Below are 27,081 nucleotides of genomic sequence, written 5' to 3'. Positions count from 1 at the left end.
TTACGAACTAAGGCATTTGTTCCTAGTGCCTGTCAAATTCGGCTCCTACTCTAACATTTCCCTAGCTGTAGTTCGTTGAGAAAATGAAAGTTCAAACAGAGAATATGTTAATCTATTCATCTAACTAACTTCAACATAATCTTTGGCTGTCATACACATGTCTTTTAGGCTCAATGTCCCTTTCCTTCGTTATATTCCATAACATTTTACTTCAATGCAAGCTATTTTATTCATACGCAGTTACAATACAAGCGCTATGTTGCTGTATTCAGAAACATAATATCATATTTATCGGTGTCGTGAATGCATTCGGTCAAATACAGCTATAAAACGTATCGTTGTATTCCAATATTCATTACAGCACATCTAAAGTTGACATACGATCCCGTCACAACCATAATTCTACAATAGTAAATTCTGTTCATACCTTGGCTTAGGTCACTCCAGCGGTGTGGGCAATCTCACGTATACGAATCTAAAGAATGTAGTGTGGCATATCTTAAACTGCAGGCCCTCAATGGCCCCTACGTAGTGCGTATAAAACTTCTCATATCATTATATAACTTATACTTTTCCTCAAGTTAGCACAATTGCAACCTTACTTCAACATCCATATACATAATATCTTAACATCGTAGCCTCAATATTAACTCGTCGCGTTCCCAAATACATGACCATGTCAAACTACCACACTGTGTTTCTTAAAACAACATTTTAAAGTTGCTATATCTCATAACCTATGATTGAGTTCAATGCCCTTATTGCGAATCAAAAATAATGCGTGATTCCATATGTTTATTTTACACCGCGCGATCAATCGTGACATCGAGTTGTAGCATTATCAATAGGAAATCTCTGTAATCTGCCAGTATGTCATTACTATCAGCTGTTTTCCAAACTTCTTTTTCAAACCTCACGCTACGTACGTGTATTTTGACCGATATATGATGACGTATATATCTAACACATTAGAATCTAATGCTGTATTGCTAAATCATGTAATACGGACTTAAATATCTCACACTTCGCTGGTAACATTCACTTGCATTTCTTATATATCGGTTTATATTTAGCCCCATCGGCACATGCCTAAGGCACATGTGTAGGCAAACCAAAAATTATGCAATTAAATATTGTAAATGACTTAGCTCGTTCATGGTTGGTCCTGGTCCAGCTGTTCTACTCCCAAATGGATGTAGTTGGGTCTGCGGTTAGGTCATGGGTTGGATATCTGGTACATCATCTACTTCCTCATCACGGGATTGCTGTCTGTTTCCGTCGCCTTCCTCATCATGGCTCGGTCGTATGGTTTCCCGTCACCTTCCTCATCATGGCTCGGTCGTATAGCAAGATGCACTGGTCCCCAGCTTGGTCCATCATGTATATTTAGCACATCATCCTCATGGTCTTCTTATCAGCAACTAAATTAAGGATTATAGTGCAGCGAACAGCCATTATATAATTCTTTTGTCTGTAATCCTTAAATTTATTATTTCCTTTGTGGCTCTCCGACGTATATCTTCAATCTCGTTGGTGTTGATTTCAGTGAATGTATCTCTGTCGGCCGCTTCTTGTAGATCTTGGGAAACTAATTTCTATTCTGATTCAATAATTCAAGATGTATCTCTTCTTGTATGAGATCCTTTTTTTTTTTTTTTTTTTTTTTTTTGCTGGTTTGGTCTCCCTTTTCAGAGTATAGATCAACTGCGCTCCGTATCCACCCACGCGTATCTCGTGGTACTTAGCTGATTCCTTTTTAATATCTCTAATCAACTCTGCTTATATTTTTGATGAATTGACTTGTTTTCTTCTTGTTTCCGACGCTTTTTTCCTTTAGTATAGCTTCTGATCCTTTCTTCTTCCTTAAAAAAATTATACCGCGGTCGGTAGTTCCGTCTTCACTCTGCGTTGAGAAAAATTAAGATGGAGTTTTCTTAACAATCAAGTTTTCTACTTTTTTTCGTTAAACAATACAGTAGACAGTCCACTGTCCGTTTCACCCTCAATACTCGACCGTTCCATGACGTGTATGGCCTTCTATGTCACCGCAACTGGCGTCTATTCTTTGCTTCCTATAGATTAAATGGGCCATACCTTCTTTCGGCGTCATTTTGAAAGCTGTCGCGGAGGTGTGAACGGGCACAACGCTTCGCAAGGGCCCTCTTTTAGATACTACCGAAAGCTGATACATTCACTTAGACCAATTTTTTAATTCAAACTTTAATTTAAATGACATCTCTGAGAAACCTAAAATCCTGTTTGATGTTCTCATTGCAGTGTTTAATATGTTCAAAATTCCGGAAAATAGCTCAGTCTTTCACGTAGGACGTAACTCTGACGCGATATCCTCTCCTACCTCCAAAACCCCCTGTCTAGCGCCCCTCCACCTCCTCCTCCCTCTTCTCTTCCTTCCCCAGTCGGTCCACGTGACTCCCTTGCCAGTTCCTCTTCAACTCGACTCCGCAGCACACACAACCAGCCAACCAAAGGTGAGTCTCTTCATAAAGCTTTACTTTCTTGCCCCATTTCCACTATCCGAGTTTAACTGATTTTTATCTTTCATACTACAGGCCCGCATTGGATCGAGAATCTTTTAACTTCTTCAGCACACAGTTCCGGCCACAAGATCCACTTGCTCCAGTACAATACGACATAACATCGTATTTTACGAAGATGGTTTTCATATGTATTATCTACTGACTTAGTATTGTTTTTATGCTCACAGAGGAACACCATCCACTTCTTTCAACGTATTTAACATTACCGCATCGCACTTAGCATACATTTCTCTACCTATGTTGGCTGCCAATGCTGTACAAAGCACCCAATCTAAAAATTTTAAGACTGTCAAAGACTTCAAAACTTCTTTTCTGTGAGGCTTCTCAGCTTCAGTTTTTTATTTTATTTATGACTAACAAGTTGTCAAACTTGTACTAATTACATATTCAGACCTGGACACTTAGCATAAATATGCTTTGTATTTTAGCTTGTTATAGACAGTTTTAATTATGAGGGACAATTTTGTGTGTTTTAACTTCAATGTGTATCTTTGTATAATAACCCTATTTGGCTGATGATGACGTCCATGGATATTGAAACTGGTACCATAAATAAATGAGGTTGTATCTTGTACAATTTAACTTATTGTTTTGTAATCTCTATTCAATACGGACCAAACATGAAATTCTTGACTTTAAATGATTCAGTCTCCGCTCTCTTGTTAAATAAATTCAACGAAGTACCATTGGTAGGTGTAACAGAAGCAAACGCTAATAACACCAATTACGGTTTACAAATGAACACATCTTGTCAGGGTCTCCATAATATTTGTAAAAAATAAATAATTATTATTATAAAATGAAAGAAAAAGAAAGTTTGTTCTCTTTACATATTGGGAGAGATGTCCCAAAATTATTTGCACAAGCATATATATAACACTTCAGCCACTGCACACTTCAGTCACAAGTTTTCCTGTTATGTATTAATAACACTGCAAGCTAAAAATTATTTTGTATGTCAACAATACCAGGAAATAGCAGAGCAGTCTATTAACCAACAACTTATCAAAAACAGTACTGAAAACCAGAAAGAAAATATTTCAGGATTGTTCTTCTTCCCAACAACAATTTGTACTGAAATGCCGCCATGTCACAAGAAAGAGGATATTTTCATGCAGCTTTGTTGAACAAATAATGAGCATCTCAAATTAAATAACCAAAATATGGAATACTTTTGTTCCTTTTCTCTCTTAATTTATCTGAAATATTTTGCAAGCCCAAGAATGCTCTTACCATTGTCATGAGTTCACACACTAGGAATGCTCCTATGGTGGCCTCCTCATGGTTGTCCTGAATATCAATATTAATTACATGAACTGGAGCATTGTCCAAGGGTGTTCGGCCCTCCAGTGCTGTGAATCAATGCACAAAACAGAACATTAGGAACAATCCACACAATTTCTAAATGACAGAGATTTACACAGACAAACATTGGTAATACTAAGAAAGACACTCTGAAACTAGATATATTAATCAAAATCATAATTCTTTCATAAAGATAAAAGAATACAAGATCAATACCTTCAATGACCTGGTCATAAACTCGCTCTTCACATGTCACTAGGACGTCAAACTTATCTCTAGAAGCCTGGAAGCGCTCTGGCTTCAGCTTGATGCGCTTGTTTCGATCCAGCATATGAAGTAGGCCATTCTGTGTGTAGCTAATCACAATTCAGGAAAATACTCTTATCAGAAGATTTAACAGTTATTAGTGTCACAAGTTGTCTTTTGACAATTATCTTCTCTCATGTCAGTAAATTTAATTTACATCATGAAACAATGCCATCAACATTTTTTTATAAAATGTCATTATTTTAACCACTCAACGTGGAATGCCGTACACTGCACGCAGACTCCCCAACGCTCTCTGTCGCGGAGTGACATACATTGCACGCGCATAGCATCTCCTAATTTGTGCTTCTATCTAGCAATGTAGTAAGATATATCTATAGACAAAGCATCGATCCTTCATTTGATGCATATATCTATGGAGTTTTTATTGATTACATAATGATGATATATTGCGTTTGAAAAACCAACAAGTTCTGTTGTTGACATCAATCAATCAATCAATCAATACTGATCTGCATTTAGAGCAGTCGCCCAGGTGGCAGATTCCCTATCTGTTGCTTTCCTAGCCTTTTCCTAAATGATTTCAAAGAAATTGGAAATTTATTGAACATCTCCCTTGGTAAGTTATTCCAATCAATAACTCCCCTTCCTATAAATGAATATTTGCCCCAGTTTGTTCTCTTGAATTCCAACTTTATCTTCATATTGTGATCTTTCCTACTTTTATAAACGCAATTCAAACTTATTCGTCTACTAATGTCCTTCCACGCTATCTCTCCGCCGACAGCTCGGAACATACCACTTACATGTTATAAACCTCATTTTAGGTCCGTATTGAAAGTTTAACAGTTCAACAATAATAAAGGTGCTTTAATTTGTTCCACCTATTCAATACTTATATTTTTACTTATAGTGGTTACATAATTAGATCCTTAGTTACATGGGACATGTTTCGCCCTCAATTAAGGGCATCAAACTTTTAACTTCCACTTTTAATTTACTTGTATTTTTGATGACTGTGTTTAGGCTTAAGATGCCCTTAATTGAGGGCGAAACATGTCCCATGTAAGTAAGGATCTAATTATGTAACCACTATAAGTAAAAATATAAGTATTGAATACGTGGAACAAATTAAAACACCTTTATTATTGTTGAACATACCACTTAGTCGAGCAGCTCTTCTTCTTTCTCTCAATTCTTCCCAACCCAAACATTGCAACATTTTTGTAACGCTACTCTTTTGTCGGGAAATCACCCAGAACAAATTGAGCTGCTTTTCTTTGGATTTTTTCCTGTTCTTGAATCAGGTAATCCTGGTGAGGGTCCCATACACTGGAACCATACTCTAGTTGGGGTCTTACCAGAGACTTATATGCACTCTCCTTTACATCATTTCTACAACTCCTAAACACCCTCATAACCATGTGCAGAGATCTGTACCCTTTATTTACAATCCCATTTATGTGATTACCCCAATGAAGATCTTTCCTTATATTAACACCTAATCCCCAAAAGGAACTTTCACCCCATCAACGCAGTAATTAAAACTGAGAGGACTTTTCCTATTTGTGAAACTCACAACCTGACTTTTAACCCGGTTTATCAACATACCATTGCCTGCTGTCCATCTCACAACATTTTCGAGGTCACGTTGCAGTTGCTCACAATCTTGTAACTTATTTATCACTCTATAGAGAATAACATCATCCGCAAAAAGCCTTACCTACAATTCCACTCCTTTACTCATATCATTTATATATATCAGAAAACAAAGGTCCGATAATACTGCCTTGAGGAATTCCCCTCTTAATTATTACAGAGTCAGATAAAGCTTCACCTACTCTAATTCTCTGAGATCTATTTTCTAGAAATATAGTAACCCATTCAGTCACTTTTTTCTAGTCCAATTGCACTCATTTTTCCCAGTAGTCTCCCATGATCCACCCTATCAAATGTTTTAGACAGGTCAATCGCGATACAGTCCATTTGATCTCCAGAATCCAAGATATCTGCTATATCTTGCTGGAATCCTACAAGTTGAGCTTCAGTGGAATAACCTTTCCTAAAACCGAATTGCCTTCTATCGAACCAGTTATTAATTTCACAAACATGTCTAATATAATCAGAAAAAATGCCTTCCCAAAGCTTACATACAATGCATGTCAAACTTACTGGCCTGTAATTTTCAGCTTTATGTCTATCACCCTTTCCTTTATACACAGGGGATACTATAGCAACTCTCCATTCATCTGGTATAGCTCCTTCCTGCAAACAATAATGAAATAAGTACTTCAGATATGGTACTATATCCCAACCCATTGCCTTTAGTATATCCCCAGAAATCTGATCAATTCCAGCCACTTTTCTGGTTTTCAACTTTTGTATCTTATTGTAAATGTCATTGTTATCATATGTAAATTTTATTACTTCTTTGGCCTTAGCCTCCTCCTCTATCTCGACATTATCCTTGTAACCAACAATCTTTACATACTGCTGACTGAATACTTCTGCCTTTTGAAGATCCGCACATACACACTCCCCTTGTTCATTAATTATTCCTGGAATGTCCTTCTTGGAACCTGTTTCTGCCTTAAAATACCTATACATACCCTTCCGTTTTTCACTAAAATTCGTATGACTGCCAATTATGCTTGCCATTATGTTATCCTTAGCTGCCTTCTTTGCTAGATTCAATTTTCTAGTAAGTTCCTTCAATTTCTCCTTACTTCCACAGCCATTTCTAACTCCTATTTCTTTCCAGTCTGCACCTCCTTCTTAGTCTCTTTATTTCTCTATTATAATAAGGTGGGTCTTTACCATTCCTTATCACCCTTAATGGTACAAACCTGTTTTCGCATTCCTCAACAATTTCTTTAAACCCATCCCAGAGTCTGTTTACATTTTTATTTACCGTTTTCCACCGATCATAGTTACTTTTTAGAAACTGCCTCATGCCTGCTTTATCAGCCATATGGTACTACCTAACAGTCCTACTTATAAGACCTTCCTTTCTATCACATTTATTTTTAACTACCACAAAATTAGCTTCATGATCACTAATACCATCTATTACTTCAGTTTCCCTATAGAGCTCATCTGGTTTTATCAGCACGACATCCAGGATATTTTTCCCTCTGGTTGGTTCCATCACTTTCTGAATCAGCTGTCCTTCCCATATTAACTTATTTGCCATTTGTTGGTCATGCTTCCTGTCGTTCGCATTTCCTTCCCAAATGACATCTGGCAAATTCAGATCTCCCGCCACAATCACATTTCTTTCCATGTCGTTTCCCACATAGCTGACTATCCTATCAAATAATTCCGAATCCGCGTCAGTGCTACCGTTTCCCGATCTGTACACTCCAAATATATCAAGTTGCCTATTATCTTTAGAAATGAGCCTTACACCTAGAATTTCGTGTGTGTCATCTTTAACTTTTTCGTAGCTTACAAATTCTTCTTTCACCAGAATGAACACTCCCCTTCCCACCCTTCCTATCCTATCTCTACGATACACACTCCAGTTGATACAGATGATTCCCATAGGAAATATTTGTTCCGAATGAGTAAATTTATAATACCAATATAAATGGTCCGTTATTGGACATTATAAATTTTCCAGCTAACTCATTCCTGGTTGCCAGCGTTTCGCCCTCATGTGCTAGGCTGGGCTCATCAGTTGGTACCTAGCACACCTACCAAGACGCTGGCTAGTGCATACCGGGGAGGCCACTGCGTAGGCTAATTGTAGCCACCGGCAGTGCCAATGCACTATGAGATACTTTGTCTCATTATCAAAAATTGATGCCTGCTTGGCCATCAGATGATACAGATGATTCCCATAGGAAATATTTGTTCCGAATGAGTAAATTTATAATACCAATATAAATGGTCCGTTATTGGACATTATAAATTTTCCAGCTAACTCATTCCTGGTTGCCAGCGTTTCGCCCTCATGTGCTAGGCTGGGCTCATCAGTTGGTACCTAGCACACCTACCAAGACGCTGGCTAGTGCATACCGGGGAGGCCACTGCGTAGGCTAATTGTAGCCACCGGCAGTGCCAATGCACTATGAGATACTTTGTCTCATTATCAAAAATTGATGCCTGCTTGGCCATCAGATGATACAGATGATTCCCATAGGAAATATTTGTTCCGAATGAGTAAATTTATAATACCAATATAAATGGTCCGTTATTGGACATTATAAATTTTCCAGCTAACTCATTCCTGGTTGCCAGCGTTTCGCCCTCATGTGCTAGGCTGGGCTCATCAGTTGGTACCTAGCACACCTACCAAGACGCTGGCTAGTGCATACCGGGGAGGCCACTGCGTAGGCTAATTGTAGCCACCGGCAGTGCCAATGCACTATGAGATACTTTGTCTCATTATCAAAAATTGATGCCTGCTTGGCCATCAGATGATGGTATGCACTAGCCAGCGTCTTGGTAGGTGTGCTAGGTACCAACTGATGAGCCCAGCCTAGCACATGAGGGCGAAACGCTGGCAACCAGGAATGAGTTAGCTGGAAAATTTATAATGTCCAATAACGGACCATTTATATTGGTATTATAAATTTACTCATTCGGAACAAATATTTCCTATGGGAATCATCTGTATCATCTGATGGCCAAGCAGGCATCAATTTTTGATAATGAGACAAAGTATCTCATAGTGCATTGGCACTGCCGGTGGCTACAATTAGCCTACGCAGTGGCCTCCCCGGTATGCACTAGCCAGCGTCTTGGTAGGTGTGCTAGGTACCAACTGATGAGCCCAGCCTAGCACATGAGGGCGAAACGCTGGCAACCAGGAATGAGTTAGCTGGAAAATTTATAATGTCCAATAACGGACCATTTATATTGGTATTATAAATTTACTCATTCGGAACAAATATTTCCTATGGGAATCATCTGTATCATCTGATGGCCAAGCAGGCATCAATTTTTGATAATGAGACAAAGTATCTCATAGTGCATTGGCACTGCCGGTGGCTACAATTAGCCTACGCAGTGGCCTCCCCGGTATGCACTAGCCAGCGTCTTGGTAGGTGTGCTAGGTACCAACTGATGAGCCCAGCCTAGCACATGAGGGCGAAACGCTGGCAACCAGGAATGAGTTAGCTGGAAAATTTATAATGTCCAATAACGGACCATTTATATTGGTATTATAAATTTACTCATTCGGAACAAATATTTCCTATGGGAATCATCTGTATCATCTGATGGCCAAGCAGGCATCAATTTTTGATAATGAGACAAAGTATCTCATAGTGCATTGGCACTGCCGGTGGCTACAATTAGCCTACGCAGTGGCCTCCCCGGTATGCACTAGCCAGCGTCTTGGTAGGTGTGCTAGGTACCAACTGATGAGCCCAGCCTAGCACATGAGGGCGAAACGCTGGCAACCAGGAATGAGTTAGCTGGAAAATTTATAATGTCCAATAACGGACCATTTATATTGGTATTACACACTCCAGTGCCGTGAAAAAATTTCTGCATCCATTATATCATTTCTCAGCCATGATTCAACTCCTATTACAATATCTGATAAATATATATATCTATTAAATTACTTAATTCTATTCCTTTCCTTACAATACTTCTACAGTTCAACACTAACAATTTTATGCCATCCCTACTTGATTTCCAGTTCCCTGTTCCCTTATCACCGCTCCCTAGGCCATCCCGTTTCCCTGCACTACCTCCCTATTACCCTTCCAAACAAATTTCCTAACTTATACGTACCACTGCGGTTTAAATGAAGGCCATCTGAGCACAGATCCCTATCTCCTACCCACCCATTAGGATCTAGAAATTTCACTCCCAGTTTCCCACATACCCACTCCATAGTCTCATTTAAATCCCCAATCACCCTCCAGTCAGTATCCCTTCTACACAGTATTCCACTAATAACAATCTCCGCTTTCTTAAACTTCACCCGGGCTGCATTTACCAGATCCCACACATCTCCAACTATCTTGGTACTTATATCAGCTTGTCTTACGTTGTTGGTACCAACGTGAAACACTACCACCTTCTCCTTCCCCTCCTCCCTCTCTTCTACTATCCTCAACATCTGCCTCAACTTAATTCCTGGATAACACTCTACCCTGGTACCCTTTCTTCCACACACTTTCCCCACGTGTCTAACGATGGAATCCCCCATGACCAGAGCCTCAACCCTACCCACCTCATTTGATCCCCTCCCCTCCTGGTCAGCCCTATCTTTCCTGATAGCTGCAGAAGCTGCTTCCTACTCCCTTTTCTCCTTCCCATGACCCTGTTCCACCTGTTTTTTTCCTATCTTCTACTCTACATTTTCCCTTCCTCCTACTTCCATACATCTCAGCAACAGTTCCCTGTCCCTCATCTTCCCTCTGTTGTTCTACCTGGAGTGACTGGTACCGATTTCGCACAGACACCTGTCCTGAATTCTGAACCTGAATAGAGCCCTTAGCCTGCAATCTCCTTCCCCTTAGAACATTAGACCACCTGTCTTCTACAACTCCCTTTCCTTCCCCTCCCTCTTGTACACCTACTGTAACCTGTACATTGTTTGAGGGAGTCCTATCTTCCTTCCTGTCTTCTGTGAGAATCCTAATTATATCCCTCAAACTTTCCAACTCCTCCCTCATACCCCTCATTGCCTCGCCACACCCACAGTAAGTACACTCGCGCTCCTTAGCCATTCTTTACGGGGGGAAAAATGAAATTGAATATAAAATAACTTATTTGCAAAAAATAAATGAATGGAGGGATATAAACGGAGGGATATATTGTCTGGGATAGTACACAACAATGAGGTAATTAATATACGACTACACTACAATACTACTTAGTCGTGCTCTATTTTTTTTTATCCTACAACCCCTGACAGGATAAAAACTGCTGTTAATTACTGAATATCGAAAGTAATAGCCTACACAAGAACTACACAATTCCAAACTGCAATGAAGCCTATTCTAATTACAACAACAGTATTTTAGTAAGAGTTTCTACGGATACCTCTACTACACCAGTACTACACAAATATTTTACAATAATAAAATAATCACACTAAATTCTAATAGGATATTACTCTTATACTACTGTACAGTACACTACAGTAATTTTAAACTACTTTCAGACGTATCAACGATGTTTTACCAAATGATGATACGGAAAGTTTAGTTTTGTTAAACAAGGACTAGAATACAGAATTTGAGAGTGAAAGTAGTGATTACGATATTGATGTTGTTTTTGATATATGGGAAAATATTGGTGGGTTTGTGTGAGAAGACATGGATAATTACACAGGGCAAAGGGAAATGTTTACAGCAAATTATGGGTCTCAGAATGCTGCAAAGAACTGTTTATGTCCTGTGTGAAATATTTTCAGTTGTTTTTCACTGTTGAGTTCGTAAAGACGATAGTAGAATAGGCAGATATTTATGTCCAACATCGCATGCGATCCCGCGGTATGTTATTTCCGTTCCGATCGAGGGGAAATGAATGTATACCGGTGGAAATGTATGTAGTTTTTGCCTTGTGTATGTTAATGAGCATAGTACAGGAACCTGTATTGTGATCTTATTTCTCAAAAAATCTGGATACTAGCTACTCCTATATTTGGTTCAGCCATATCGCTTGTTCAATTTGAAAGCTCAGAAGATTCCTTCACTTCATTAACCTTAGATAATTCCAGTAAATTATGCTGTTTGTGTGTTTATGCACTAATAACATATTGAACATTTTGGTAAAATTCACTGAACCGCTTGTCATTTACGTCTGATTAACTAAAAGCCTGCACTCATAGTATGCTTGGGGTGCTATACTCCTCCTGCAACACAGGGTAGCCAGGTAGTGAAAGTCGTCCCATGCTGAGAGGTTAAACTCTAATAAATTATTGAGATTTGTTCAATCTCTATCTGCCTGTCTGTGTTACGGCATCTGCCCGAAGGCTGGTTGGATCCTCATATAGCATCACTCAAGGTTGTGCAGATAAAGGGAAATCGCACAAGCCTCTTTACCTCAGTGGCAGAGCACTGGTCTTGTAAACCAGCGGTCATGAATATAATTAGGATATGCCTAAATAAAACTGTAGTGTAGTAATTTTTTAGTTAGTATGTTATTTGCTTTACTGACATGTAATTGTTGCATAGTATACAATATTTTTTAAATTCACTAATTATGGTACATTATTTTATTCTTGTTGATATTTTCATAATATTTCTGGGCAAGTGTAAAGAATGGGAGAAGAATCCTGAAGTAGGAATCCTGGCGTAGGGACTGTGGGTGCGAATGAGCATTAAGGAGTATGACAGAGTCTGAAGGAGATAATTAGGCTTCTAATGAAGGACAGGAAATCAGGTAGGTCACAAACAATGTACAGGATATGGTAGACAGAAAGGAGGGAGGGTAAGGAAGGGGAAACTATATGGAAGACAGGTGGGCTAATATTTTAAGGTAAAGGAAATTGAGGGCTAAGGGGTATAGTCAGGGGATAGTTCAGGAGAAGAATCTGCATGAATCACTGCTGGTAGGAAAGATGATGAGCAGGGAAGTGTTGCAGAGGGATAGGTGATAGGAAAGTAGGAAAGGGAAACAGAATAAATACAAAGAGTGAAGTGGAACAGGGTTGAGAGGAAGACAAGGTAGGAGGAAGGAGGTTCTGCAGCCGTAGGGAAGATAAGGGAGACCAGGAGGGTAGGGGATCTAATGAGGTAGGTGGGGTTGAGGGATTCAGATCATGAGATACTCTACTGTTTGGCACATGGGAAAAGTGTGAAGAGGAAAGTGAACCAGGGAAGTGTGTTATCCAGGAATCATGTTAAGGCAGATAATGGGGAAAGTAGAAGGGCAGGAGGAGGTGGTTAGTACTTCACACTGATATCAACATTGCAAGGCAAGCTTTGTACTGAAAAAGCTGGGGATGTGTGAGATCTGATTATAACAGCACAGTAGAAGTTTAAAGGAGCAGAAATTGTTATCTATGAGGTACTGTGGAGGAAGGATACTGAATGGAAAGCGATTGGGGATTTAAATAAGACTATGGAGTGGGTATGTGGGAAACCGGCAGTATGTGTAAGTTAACTCACTCAGTGCCAAGCACACCGATCGAAGTTTTAAAACTGGTACACTGGCAGTGCCAAACATGTTGATTAACGTTTAAGTGCATATGTTCAAATAGTAGATTGTAGCTCCCACAGATCTCACCCAAATGCAGTCTAACTTTCACAGATTCAAAATGAAGGATCAATGTATTGATCGATAAACATGCAAACCATATTCCTTAGTAAAGTAATTTCCTGTTGATATCCAAACACGTGCTATCTTCACTTGTTGAGTAACCGCACGTTTGTCCTCAGTGTCTTTGCGCTCTTGTTAAATGGCCTGTAAATCGTACAAAAGTGCAGATTACTTGCAGGAAAGTGATATATGGGGTACGTTAGAAGAAGTGCGTACTGATTGTGAGCCGGAAAATCATTTAGTGCCTTATACGGAGGAAAGTGATAGCGATTCATCTGATGAAGTTGCGTGTTCTGAACCTGACGAGGTCGATCCAGCAATAGTTAATGATTGATTTTTGGGAGGATATATCTGGTGTTGATTCAGATGACTGGTCAGACACTGATTAACCTGGACACATGACCAATTAAACGAAGAACGCAGGTATGAGTAAATTACCTAGCGATGAATCTTGCATGGCATACTTCATGTTGTTTTTCACGCCGGCATGTCATTTCTCGTAACAGAAACTAACCGCTACGCAGAACAAGTTTTGAGCACAGTAGCAAGACCATTTACTAAATACTGCACGAAGGCCTGTTACTCTGGATGAGTACTTCCCCATCAGGTGCTTTACTCATAGTGTAGTAGTAATATTCTGGGGATTTCGTGGAACGCAGAGGTGTAAGAAGGTGCAGGCGTGAATGGGTGGACGGAGAAAATATAAAAGTGTAATTTAAAACACTAAAATTAGAAATTTTATTTCTTTCCTCTTTTTTTTTTTTTTCTTTCATATTTTAAACTTTGGTAAACAACAACAATCAGGAGCTTGTTGGCTCAAATAACAAGAAAGAAAAGTTCAGGTACAAAATAAGTTGTAGTATTGAGCTTGTAGCTCCACAGTTACAATATGCAAAGAGCACCATTGCTTCATACAGACCAATCAGCCTGACCAGTATAGTTTGTAAAATACTGGAGAGTTTAATATCAAAGTACATCAGAGGGATATGTGATGATAAAAATTGGTTCAAGAGGAACCAGTATGGATTTAGAAAGAAATTTTCTTGTGAGGCACAACAGGTGGGATTTCAGCAGGACATATCAGATCAATTGGATTCAGGAGGTCAGTTAGATTGCATAGCCATAGATCTTTCCAAAGCCTTTGATAGAGTGGAACATGGAATATTATTAAAGAAATTGGAGGGAATAGGATTGGACGTACGGGTTACACGTTGGATAAAAACATTTCTAAAGTCAAGGGTTCAGAAAGTCAAAGTAGGAAATTATATATCACAGGAAGAGAAAGTTTGGAAGGGAATTGCACAGGGTAGTATAATCGGTCCGTTACTTTTCTTAATATACGCAAATGATTTAGGGAACAATATAACATCGAAAATAAGATTGTATGCAGATGACATAATTGTTTATAGGGAAATAAATAACATTGAGGATTGTTCAGAATTACAAAGGGACCTTGAGAGTAGGCCTATCCAACAATGGGTTGAAGAAAATAATATGAAGGTTAATGGAGGCAAATCAACTGTTACAACTTTTACAAACAGGAGCTTTAAAACTGAATTCAAATATACTTTGGATGAGGTAGTTATCCCAAAAGATGTCAAGTGCAAATACTTAGGTGTGAGATTTGAAAGTAATTTGCACTGGAAGGGTCATGTTGATGACATTGTTGGGAAAGCATACAGATCGTTACATGTCATAATGAGGCTACTTAAAGGATGCAATAAAGAATTAAAAGAAAAAAGTTACTTAAGTATGGTTCGTCCATTATTGGAATATGCAAACAGTGTTTGGTATCCTAACCAAGAATACCTAATAAAAGAAATAGATAGTGTGCAGAGGAAAGCAGCAAGATTTGTAACAGGGGATTTCAGGAGAAAGAGTAGTGTATCAGAAATGTTAAAGGAACTTGGGTAGGAAACTTTAAGTAAGAGAAGGGAGAAAACTAGACTTATAGGATTATATAGAGCCTATACAGGAGAAGAAGCATGGGGAGATATCCGTGAGAGGCTTCAGTTGGAAAATAACATCGGCAGAACTGACCAAAAGTACAAAATTAGAAGGAATTTTAGCAGAACATTCATTGGGAAGGGTGTGAAGGAGTGAAACAGTTTACCAGGGGTAGTGTTTGATCCTTTTCCAAACTCTGTACAGATATTTAAGAAGAGAATAAACAGCAACAGTGAAAATAAATGAAGTGTTAGAGGGCATTCGACCAGTGCAGGTTATTGTAAATAAAAAAAATGTGTGTGAATAAATTAATTCCATCCCCTGGTCTAAGGAGTTTGGACAGCCAGTAGGGGTGAAGTACAGTAGGGACTTCGAGGGCCCTGGGAGCGCTACAGTAGCTGTGAAGGCCCTTCAGGAACTCTGAAAAGTGGTGGCAAAAGGGGCTCTGGTTAAGACGCAGCAGATCGTTATGCTACTTAGGTTCCAGAATGGGTTTTTAAAAAAAAGTAAATAAATGCAATGTAAAGTTTAATCTTATACCAGTTGTATAGTATCATTTGAAGTAATTTCGCATACTGTATATCAGTTGACTATATTTGTAAGTAGTACAGGAGATATTATAAGTAGAATTTTGTAAACAATATAAATTTATTAAGGATGAGCTGTGTGTTTAATAGAAAAAATTGTTAGCGTAAATTGTATAATATTGTATTATAGGAAAATTTTCTTCTCTTGTTAATTTTATATTTAGTGCTTGACAATAATGTATTTTAGTGTACCATTTGCCACCGAGGTAGACACCTCATTTGCAAATAAAGAGATTTTGATTTGATTTTGATTTAGAAGGATTTGACAAGTGAACCATCTTCAGAGTTATAAATTTATATCCACATTTTTTTTATCTTCCCATACATGTCTGACACACTTCACCCCTACAGGCAGTCCCCTACTTTCGCTGTCCAACCTCCTTATACCAGGGGATGGAATTAATTTATTCACACACATTTTTTTATTTACAATACCACTTTCAAATATATTTTCTTATAGTTCATTCATATAGAATACTAAATTTTCAAACAATTTACATGAAACTTATAAGTATTATACAAGTTCAGTACTGTTCTTTTGATACAGAGGACTAAAGGCAATCTCGGCATCAGATGTTATGTACAAAAATATTCATTACGTATAAGCTCTACATAAAACACAGTAATATGCATATTTTGATATGCCAGCACACTGGAACCTTAAAATTGGTATGCAGGTTAGTACAGATACAAATGGTTACAATGCAGTTTTCAGTAATAACTACCGATGAGACTGCAATGAGAAAGCTTAGTTGATCACCTGAGAAACAAGAACTATGGATGGTCTATAAATTGCTGACCAATCCCTATTTGTGATAACTATGTGCATTAATAAAAATCTACTCCAAAACCACTAAAAAATCACAACTTTTTAAGTAACACACCATATGCTTTTCTTTTTGGTGTCTTGAAGTTCCAGTGCAGTTTTTCAAGTTCTAGTGCACATTTAATCTCTCTGATCCATATCCATACCATAATGGTCAGCACTATTAGCTGCAGCAAGCAATCGAAGATTTTGAGTAGAGGGTGCAGATGCACGGCTGGTAAGGTAAATGTAGCTCACCTACTGTAACTTGGAGTATACCAGATCACAGTTGCACTACTGACTGTAGAGACAATAATTCATCTGCACCATTGTTTTCATTTTCATTGTCATTTTCATTTCACTGTCACATTACAGGCTTTGTTGAACTTACCTCCTCTTTAACCAACTGAAATAAAAATTCAACAGTCTTATAAGATGGGAGTAGTGTTGGGATTCATTTCTTCTCACTCTAGAGTATTTGAGACTGGTAGCCAAACTCTTGAGGATCTCATAAACCCTTTCAAGTCCAAGTGAATAGTGCTATGGTCTCTGTGATCACGAATTGCAAACATTTCTCTCTTAAAGCATGGGACTCAAGAAGCCGTTTTAAAGGATCACATTTACAGTTAATATTTTATAACACATGCACATCTTTCTAGAAATTTCTTGCCTTTTTAATATAAGTGCTTATTTGCACGAAGAAATGAAATAGAACAAAAAACTCATCAGAAACACTTTGAAAGCAGACAAAATATTATTTGCAATTACACAGAAATCTTAATTATTCCTTTGAATTATACCTTCTCTTGCTTTTCTTACATAAAAACTCTGTATTTAACTGTAAAATTATAGCTACTTAAATGCAAAAGAGGAATGAAGAACAAAACTTAGTTTAAGGTACAAACACAACCTGCAAAGTAGGACTACTAGCTGTAGCTAAACTGACTTGAAATGACTCAAGGCTCTTCAAATTACTAATCATAACCATTACATTTTTGCTTTTGAATCTAATACACCTGGAATAAATATCACACTGCACTTCAATTTCTGGGATTTCTGTGAAATACTCCCATGTTCATTATTTTGTTTTGCTAGCCATCAATGTGTGCTAAAAACAGATTACAAGCAGAACATTGCAGATCTTTACCATCCACCATAAACTTAAAGTTCAAGCTCAAATGAAATGATGAACTGCGCTATCTGCTTCATAGGCTGACCGGAGTATATCAGACCTTCAATCCCGTTTCTTCCCAGTTCCACATGTGTATTCACTGTGAACAGAAGACCAAATTGAGTCCTGACTTGTCTCATTGAAAGGATGTCACGGAGTGTTATCACTCTCAATATACTGCAGTATGTCAGAAGCGTACTTACTCTTCTTGAGTGTCCTGAAACGAGGCTCGTCAACAAACCAACAAGAAAATCTCAAGCTTCTATAGACATGCACTCTTGTTTCCTATCTCTATATGGGAGTTAGTGGGGGAAAATCAATTGCAAATACCAGTTGCTAGTAGATGCTACTGTGTTGTCTGGCGTATCAAAGATCATGGGTTTCTGAAGTCAGTCTATTAAACTACCTTGGGATCTTTTCACTAGGAAGTTCTTACATACTTAACTCCATGACCATAACCAGCATACACTTTCTTCCATATACATGCTGCACCAAAATTTTGGGCTCTTTTGTCACCAAGTGTAAACTGGTCTTGTAGAGGTTCGAGGTACATGGACACCCAAGTTTCAACAGTGGTTTAGAAGAATTTTCTCCTTCTGTAACAACGAGCTATTCCCGTTTATCTAAGGCAGTGTTGGCCAATACCCTTGCTTCTTGTATGCTAGCGTGTCCCTAAAAGCACAACCACATCCGGTCAGCACTCCTGCTATCCCCCACCTCAGTGATATTCTATGAAAGTGAGAAACAGATGTGTACTGACAGTTGCAGCAAGTAGTAAGTGGAGGTGTATTTGAGGTGAAATTTGACTGATGAAACAAAATCCACGTTCACAGCCTTCATTACCACATAAAATATGACAAAAATAATATTGTGTATTTTATACCAGCACCTTACATACAGTCACATGCATTCACTCTTCAGCAAAACAAAGAACACTGTAGCCTAAAATGTGACGTTAGTTTGCAATTTTTTTTTTTTTAGTTTGCTTTACGTCACACCAACACACACAGATAGGTCTTCTGGCGACGACTGGATACGAAAGGCGTAAGAGCGGGAAGGAAGTGCCCACGGCCTTCATTAAGGTACAACCCCAGCATCTGCCTGGTGTGAAAATGGGAAACCAAAGAAAACTATCTTCAGGGCTGCCGACAGTGGGGTTCGAACCCATTATCTCCCGGATGCAAGCTCACAGTTGCGCGCCCCTAACTGCACAGCCAACTCACCTGGTACATTAGTTTTTTTTAGGTTTAGAAGTACTACCCGCTGTAAGTCTTTGCTGTTAACGCAAGAGCACGCTGGTGTCTCTTTACTGAAATATGACAGGCGACTAGTGGGGGTGGAGATGTATACTCCTTATCAGAGTTTTATTAACACCAGGCAAACATTCATAGATGTTTGAATCAGTATAATAAGAAGCCTTTTATTCTGAAGTAAATTAAAGTAAATTAAACTAAATTAAATTAAATGGCTTGTACATACATTTTACAATAATTCATTACTAAGTGACACCTGAAGTCTTACCAGCTGTATCAGCTCTCTCTCCTGCAATATTGGTCGAGCTACCATCCTATTCTCTAGCTCTGGTGGTACTGGGTTCCTGGTTACTGTCTTCACCACTAATTTCCAAACCAATATATATCACTATTCTTGCAATCTCCTGTTCCAGTAGTGCATCATGGTGACAGTATTCTTTCTGAATACTTTAACTTTTGCACGCACTCTTCCATCCAATTTTCTTTGGTCAATTCACGGTGTGTTAGTTCTTTCAAAGCCAACAGTGAGAGACTGGAGACATTGTTTGCAGCTACATTTTGTTTCACTAAGTTCAAAATGAATACAATAGGATTTAGGTCACAGAGATAGGGAAGTAATCTCGGAACAGTAAACTTACTCCCTTTCAAAATCCTGTGTACCATGTACACAGGCTCTAGTTAACTTGCTTTAGCAAGTTCCAACTCACTTTTTGGTCATGTCATCAGTCACAGCAATTTTATTGTTCTTCAACTATGACACTAAAATGTCTTTGCAAGCAGTACATTTGGGAGGTTTGGTATCTTGAATGGTATGATACAGTGTATTATCAAAGACTACAATGCATCCAGATGGAAGGTTTCAGAGGAATAGCTCCTGCAACCACTTAGCATAATTTATGCTTCGTTTCCATCTAGTAATCCTGTGATTGCAAGTTCGAATCATACTCAACTCTGCACCTTAACGAATCCCATTTCGCCACCCTCATGAACTACAATATCTCTCTGTCCTCCCCTTTTTTCACCATAACCTCTGGAACATCTTCATCCAAGCAGCATCTTCTTTACCGTATAGCGGGTATGAACCCATGTCACATCTGTGAACGTGACAGGCTTTTTAGGGTCATTATCATTCTGTCTCAATGCACCGAGAAATGCTGGACATCGTGCAACAATAACATTATACTCAATATATGCCTCACATTTTTAGCCCATACAATTTATGAGTCTCCAGAATGTGTGTGTGTGTTTTTCCCTCCTGTAAATGGTATTCTTCTTTTGACAACATTAAGAAATTTATATCAAGTGGGGATTTCTTCGCAAACTTCATAAAATTCCAAAAATAATCGGTGTACAACACTCATTGAAATGGTCAAGCTCTGTCTTCTTCCGACAAGGACAAATTTTACCTTGAGCATACCTGTTAACTTTACAAAACTAAAAATCAGGAGATTTTGATATCAAAATCAGTAGGTGCAATGGGTCAAAACAGCTTAGTCTACATATCTTGTACAATACATGAGTACTATGGTATATATAACAACACTTATTGTCTCAAAACCCGACTGTTGGCACGAAGCTACAAGGCTAAAAATTACACATCTCTATCCCCTCACAGGAAGTATGTGAGTGAGATGATCAGTCTCTGATGAACCTTCTGAAAATAGTATGAGCTAATGATTCACAGCGTGAATCAGTCATGCACTTAGATGCCATTACTTAGCAAATGCATACTGTAGATTAATATAATTAATTAACTTATCAAGTAATAAATTAAAATTCGCCAAAATTGTCTCCGAATGGCTCCTAAAATCTCTATAACATTAACTAGTCGCTATCTTTGAAATTCTGTCACTAAATTACTAAAAAATGACTCCAAATCTAGCAACTAGACTCTAGAATTGACTAGACGATGTGAACAAACATGAAAGCACGTGAGAACGAGAGATTCACAATCGATTATCGCGTCGCAAAGTACAGGTTTCAATAAACATTGCACATTCGCACGTATTTCTCATATTAATAAACGTCAATATTTAATTTGAAAGCAGACAATGAGCGAAGGACTTCCGTCCACTGGCGTACAATGCTGAAATGGCGGGATTTGCAAACAAATGTTTGAAGTTTAAATCTAAGAATTTCATTTTTGTCTGTATTGAACTGAGAATGGAAGATAGGAAAACTTAAAAGGGTCCACCTTTTCAATACAAAAATGTTATAGTTTATTTATAACATATATTTGCACTTGGAACTAGTTTCGACGCTGTTTGGCGTCATCAGCCAAAATGTAGGAAATAGGCCAGCATGTAGGCATTTATATTACACAAGGCGTTACATTAAACAATACATATCTTACAAGGAGATAAAAACAGGGACAAATATAGAAACAAATGAAACGTTGAGAAAGCAAAAGTTATACATATTAAAAATAACCTTAACCACAATTCTTGCAGTGCGAAAATATTCGTCTTGAATGATTCCTGAATACAAAACACACGCGCACACATTTCTGAAGAGCCAGCAGGCAGGAAAAAGTAAAGTGAAACCTTAAGAGTTCTTCTGAGAAGAGTTCATCATTTTTTCTATGTTCCAACTAACTAATGAAGTCTCCCTTGAGTTCCTGATAAACATACACAACAGGAAATTCTCCTTCACTATCAACAATAGCTATAAAGACCAACGGTAAATTTCATTTTAAATATTGTGCAGAGACATGAAAGCATGATCTTGAACATGATATAACTTTTTCATTTAACCCAATTTTTTTTACACAAGGTGTTACATTAAACAATACACATCTTACGAGGAGATGAAAACAGGGACGAATGTAGAAACAAATGCATCATTGAGAAAGCAAAAGTTATACATATTAAAAAATAAGCGTAACCACACATCTTGCAGTGCGAAAATATTTGCCTTGAATGATTCCTGAATACAAAATGCACGCGCACACACTTCTGAAGAGCCAGCAGGCAGGAAAAAATAAGGTGAAACCTTAAGAGTTCTTCTGAGAAGAGTTCATCATTTTTTCTATGTTCCGACTAACTAATGAAGTCTCCCTTGAGTTCCTGATAAACATACACAACAGGAAATTCTCCTTCACTCTCAACAATAGCTATAAAAGACCAACGGTAAATTGTATTTTAAATACTGTGCAGAGATGTGAAAGCATGATCTTGAACATGATATAACTTCTTCATTTAACCACCTTTGAAAGACTCTCTCTATATTACATAGCTTCATTAACACCACCGTTCTGTAGATGCACAAAATAATCTTGTAATCTTCACAGGTCCGGTATTCAGCTCGACAAGAATATAAAATTGGTATTAAGGAATACGTTTTCTGAGAGTTTGGAGGTTGACTGTGCCAGTATTTGTGGTGTATTGTTGCAGCGTTACGTGTAGGATGGGGGCAGGTTTCTATAATGTTTATTGCAGGATATGAGGCGGTAAAGCTATGGCGCGAGATGAAGAGGAACAGAGCGTGTTGGATAGTTTAGGTCTGGGGAGCGGCCATTGTTGGATTAGGAGGGGAGAGGGAAGGAGAGGTAGGGGAGGAGGAGTGGAAGGAGGGGAAGTATGGAGGGTGATGTGGTGAAAGTGTGTGGCGTGACAAAGTATTATGCATTGTTAGCAAGTAAGTTCTTTTCGATGATCGGGAATAATGAGTTGGTTTTTATACTGGGATACATGTTGACTATATCAAAGGAGTGCATTGAATGATATGGTTGAAGCTTGAAACTGTTTAGTTTGTTCACTAATTCTACAGCGTTCCTGATGGATTTATTTGATGATAATTTATAATGTTTATTAAGAAATTGTTGGATAAATGGAGATAATTTATATAAGGGGCTTGGTCTGTAGTTTATTATGGGTCGAATAGGGACACCGGTTTTGTGGATTTTGGGTAGTGCTTTAGCTGTTGGTAGGCCTGGGTTCATAGTAATTAACTTTTGTTTTTCTTGCTCAGTGAGGAGAAAAGATGTGCTCTTTAGAATTTGTTTCAATTGCCTTTGAATTGATTGTGTTGGGTCCTTCTTAACTATCGAAAAGGAATCATTATCTAAGAAATTTTTGGTTTTTTTGAATGTAATCTGTTTTATCCATAATGACTGTTGTGTTGCCTTTGTCGGCCTTTGTAATGATGAGGTGGTTGTCTTTGACTTTCTTTTTAAGATTGAGAATTTGTTTTCTTTCAGTAAGGGAATCTTTGTTGATTTTGGTGATAGGGGTCGCAGTGCGATTTTTTGAGAAAAAACTTTTGTTTAATTGTTTTTTTACGTCCATTCTGAGTTTGTCTTGTAGTTCATATGGCATTTTGCTGATAGCAACTTCTGATTCAACTACGAGTTTGGAGGCTGTAAGGGCCGAGTTGAAACAAGGCCAGTTGTGCTTTGAACCTTTCGAAAGAATTCTTATATCGTCCTCATCTAAGTTGGTGGTGGAAAGATTAATTACTGGTGGGTGGAATTGTTGTAGAGTGTCATTAGCGAGGTTAGGCTTGCTGTTAGGTTTTGGAGGGGAGTTGCTGTGTTTTACCTTATTTTTAAGTGCTTCAAGTTTTTTCTCTAATGTTATCTGTTTTTTGGACAAAATATTGAACAACTTGATTTGGACTTCGTCTTGAAAAAGATTCCACTGAGCACTTGAGAGTAAGGTGGCTGCCTCTAAGTGAGTTTCATATAAGCAATGATTTAAAAACGACTTTTTCTTATAGAGAAATTTTAGTTCATTTTCTAACCAAAGTTTGTTTGTCCTAACCTGAACATCCTGTTGATGGGGAGGACCAAAACGTTGTTTCGTGACGCTTTTCAAAAAATTAGGGGTTAAATTCTGTGTAATGCACTGTTTGATAAATGCTATATCCTTGCCTATTTTCCCAATTTTGATTTTTAAGCCCAAGTAATGATAGGCTACCGACTTTGCCTGGTTGGCTGCTTCATTTAAATCTAAGAATTTCATTTTTGTCCGTATTGAACTGAGAATGGAAGATAGGAAAACTTAAAAGGGTCCACCTTTTCAATACAAAAAAATGATGTAAATTGATTGTACTTAATGTATTTCATTTCCATTATTGTTTCTTTACTGTACTCTATTCAAACACAACATTTACTGTCATTCACAGTGAGAGTAGATTTTTGGGACACCCTATATTGTATTGAAAAGGTGGACCCTTTTAAGTTTTCCTATCTTCCAAATGTTTGAAGTACACGAAAAGTAAGCTAAAATCGGGAGAAATAATAGAATAATTGGGAGGCGGGAAAAACTGTTGAAAATCGGGAAAGTGAACAAGTATGCCTGAGTACGAACACCACAGATCCATCTTCTACAGCATTTTCACACTGCTTAGCAACATCACGCACAGTCCTTTCACTTCTACCGATAGCTTTAACAGTCCTTTCCATAGATTTCTGGAGAGGGTTTACAAGTCCTCTCCACTTTTTCTCTGTAAAACATCATATATTATATGTATTAACTTCGTATTCTGAAATTGGAGCACTTTATACGATTTCTTTGGGGGTATCTGCATTCCAAATACAGTACAGTGCAATGACATCAGATTCTTGCAATTTCTTTGAATGTTTACAGGTTCTGTAATATGAAATAGCAAGACTGCATCCAACATGCAACCAAGTTTAGTGCTACTAGCACAATGACACGTGTATAGACTGTACCACACGCCCTGATTCAACTTACTCTACCACACACAACTGTTTGTTTAATCGAATCCCCACACACAACTATTTGTTTGCTCGAATCCCACTGGTGAAGACTCGTGCAATGCATAGTATAATGTGTTGTATGTTCGGAACCAGGGTTCGCAATGCAGTCAACAGCATGAAGAAACCTTGGTTTAAGTCCACTGAACCTACATCTTGCCAGGACTTAAACAATTTCATAACAAAAAAAGAATAATGGTCACACTGACTGATGGAACCAAACAGTGAAAGAACTTTTAGTGGCTTGCCTGTGCCGTTGAGGATATTGCTGTTGAAGTTTTGTATAGAAATTATTCACATTTCAGGATTGCAGAAGTATCTTCTTGCACTGGGTGTTACACTACAGATCTATCAGCTAAAGCTGCAAGTAAGGGGAAACTTTCTCAGCCAATAAACAACAAAGATCTGAAATAAATCTCAAAAATATTTAAGTTCTTTAGGTTTTTTCAATCGTGAAATCAGTTTCAAGCCCTTTGAGTTCTTGAAACCTATTTGAAAGTGGACCGGCTAACAGACAACTCGGTAGCTGACGGACGACTAGACAGCCAACCTTTCCCTCCTCCTCCTCTCCCCTCGATATCACATCACCACAGCGGTCAACGTGCAAGACAGGAGTGCTGTTTGGCTTGGCTTGATCTAGGTTAGTTCCTGGGGGACTCACATTCCTACTTTATTCATCAAGCTACTAAACCATGGGAGCCTCCGTGGCTCAGGCAGCAGCCGGCCTCTCACCTCTGGGTTCCGTGGTTCAAATCCCGGTCACTCCATGTGAAATTTGTGCTGGACAAAGAGGAGGCGGGACAGGCTTTTTTCCGGGTACTCCGGTTTTCCCTGTCATCTTTCATTCCAGCAACACTCTCCAATATGATTTCACTTGTCAGTCATTAATCATTGCCGCAGAGGAGTGCGACAGGCTTCGGCAGCCGGCACAATTCCTATCCTCACCGCTAGATGGAGGCTTCATTCATTCCATTCCTGGCCTGGTCAAACGACTGGAAACAGGCTGTGGATTTTCATTTTCACTATACCATGGAGCATCCAACTGAGGGGAAAGAGAACACACGCATCTATACCTAGAATCACCCAATGCATCCTTCACTCTCTCTATTCTTTATTTGACTACACTCTTATGTCCAGCTCTGTGCCCAAGTAGCGAACATTCTGGCATTTGGTCCAAGGGGTCCCTGGTTCAAGTCCCAGTCAGGATGGGAATTTTAACCTTCATTGGTTAATTGCTCCAGCTTGGAGACTGGGTCTTTGTGCTATATTCAACATTACATGTCATCCTAGGTAAGGCCCCAACCTAACAGACACGCAGGTTGTACATGGGCAGAAACTCAAACAACCAATACCAGGCCTCTCCAGAGGCCATATTTCACTTTTTAATTTCTTTTCTTTTTCATTTCAGCCATCTTGCAGTATTTTTAGCCTTCTCTGCCTTCACTCCCTGCCAGTATCTTTTCATCCTTTCTCCAACTTCCTTCTTCTGCTCTTCCGTATAAGATCTCCCTTTCCTCACTAGGGTTTCCCCAGTCTCCTGGAAACCACAGAAATTATTATTATTCCTATTTCTCCCTCAGTGCTCTTCAATGGTTGCAACACCTTTCCTGAAAGATGAACACTAGATCTTTACAGGATTTGGTTAGTATAGATAAAAGTCATATTAGTCTTCCCTAATCCCCAGCCTATCAACAAGGCACAGCACACAAAGCTGTGGTGATCTCTATTCTTCTCCAGGGTTTACTTGCACAACTCACATAATGTACAGCATGTGAGCTTGCTTAGTAATCACAGAATTCAAACTAAAGTTTACTTGGTTTCCAAGTACTATTTTGATATAGGTACTTATACTAGCTGCATTATTTTATATTCCTTTGCTCAATATTACCCTTTTCTGTGACCTATTACTATTTCCTACAATAGATTTTGAAAAATGAGCAAGCCCTGGTCTTACTGCACTTATGTTATAAGCACAGGGAACAGATTTTATCAGATCTGGACCAAGTTAATATAGGCCCTATTTGATATATTTACCAAAAAGTGAGATGAAATATAAGATTAAGTGTGTGGTTGATAATTTTGAAAAATGTATTCATCTGCACATTATACAATGAAATTCTCTCTTCTGCTTATAGAGGACACATCATTACAATGTTTCAAAGATGACTGAATAAAAGAAGATTAGTTACACTTCTTCATTATACAGAATACAATCTGGCAATACAGGAGTAGCCTTAT

At 38.4% G+C, this 27,081-nt stretch overlaps 1 protein-coding gene across 1 annotated transcript in view; it reads right to left on the bottom strand.

Moving 5' to 3' along the window:
* The window catches only part of Ssu72 (Ssu72 CTD phosphatase), a 73,571-nt gene that overhangs the window by 25,192 nt on the left and 21,298 nt on the right, over positions 1–27,081 (bottom strand). Inside the window, exons 3-4 of the mRNA XM_067150100.2 lie at positions 4,080–4,219; positions 3,792–3,910 (exon numbers count right to left, since the gene is read on the bottom strand). Of these exons, the coding sequence (XP_067006201.1) occupies positions 3,792–3,910; positions 4,080–4,219 (259 nt within the window). The remainder of the gene's footprint in view (positions 1–3,791; positions 3,911–4,079; positions 4,220–27,081) is intronic.

This window comes from Anabrus simplex, chromosome 6, assembly GCF_040414725.1.
Source record: "Anabrus simplex isolate iqAnaSimp1 chromosome 6, ASM4041472v1, whole genome shotgun sequence".
NCBI lineage: Eukaryota > Metazoa > Arthropoda > Insecta > Orthoptera > Tettigoniidae > Anabrus > Anabrus simplex.
The sequence above is the reverse complement of the archived record's forward strand: the minus strand, read 5'-3'. Positions and strand labels throughout refer to the sequence as shown.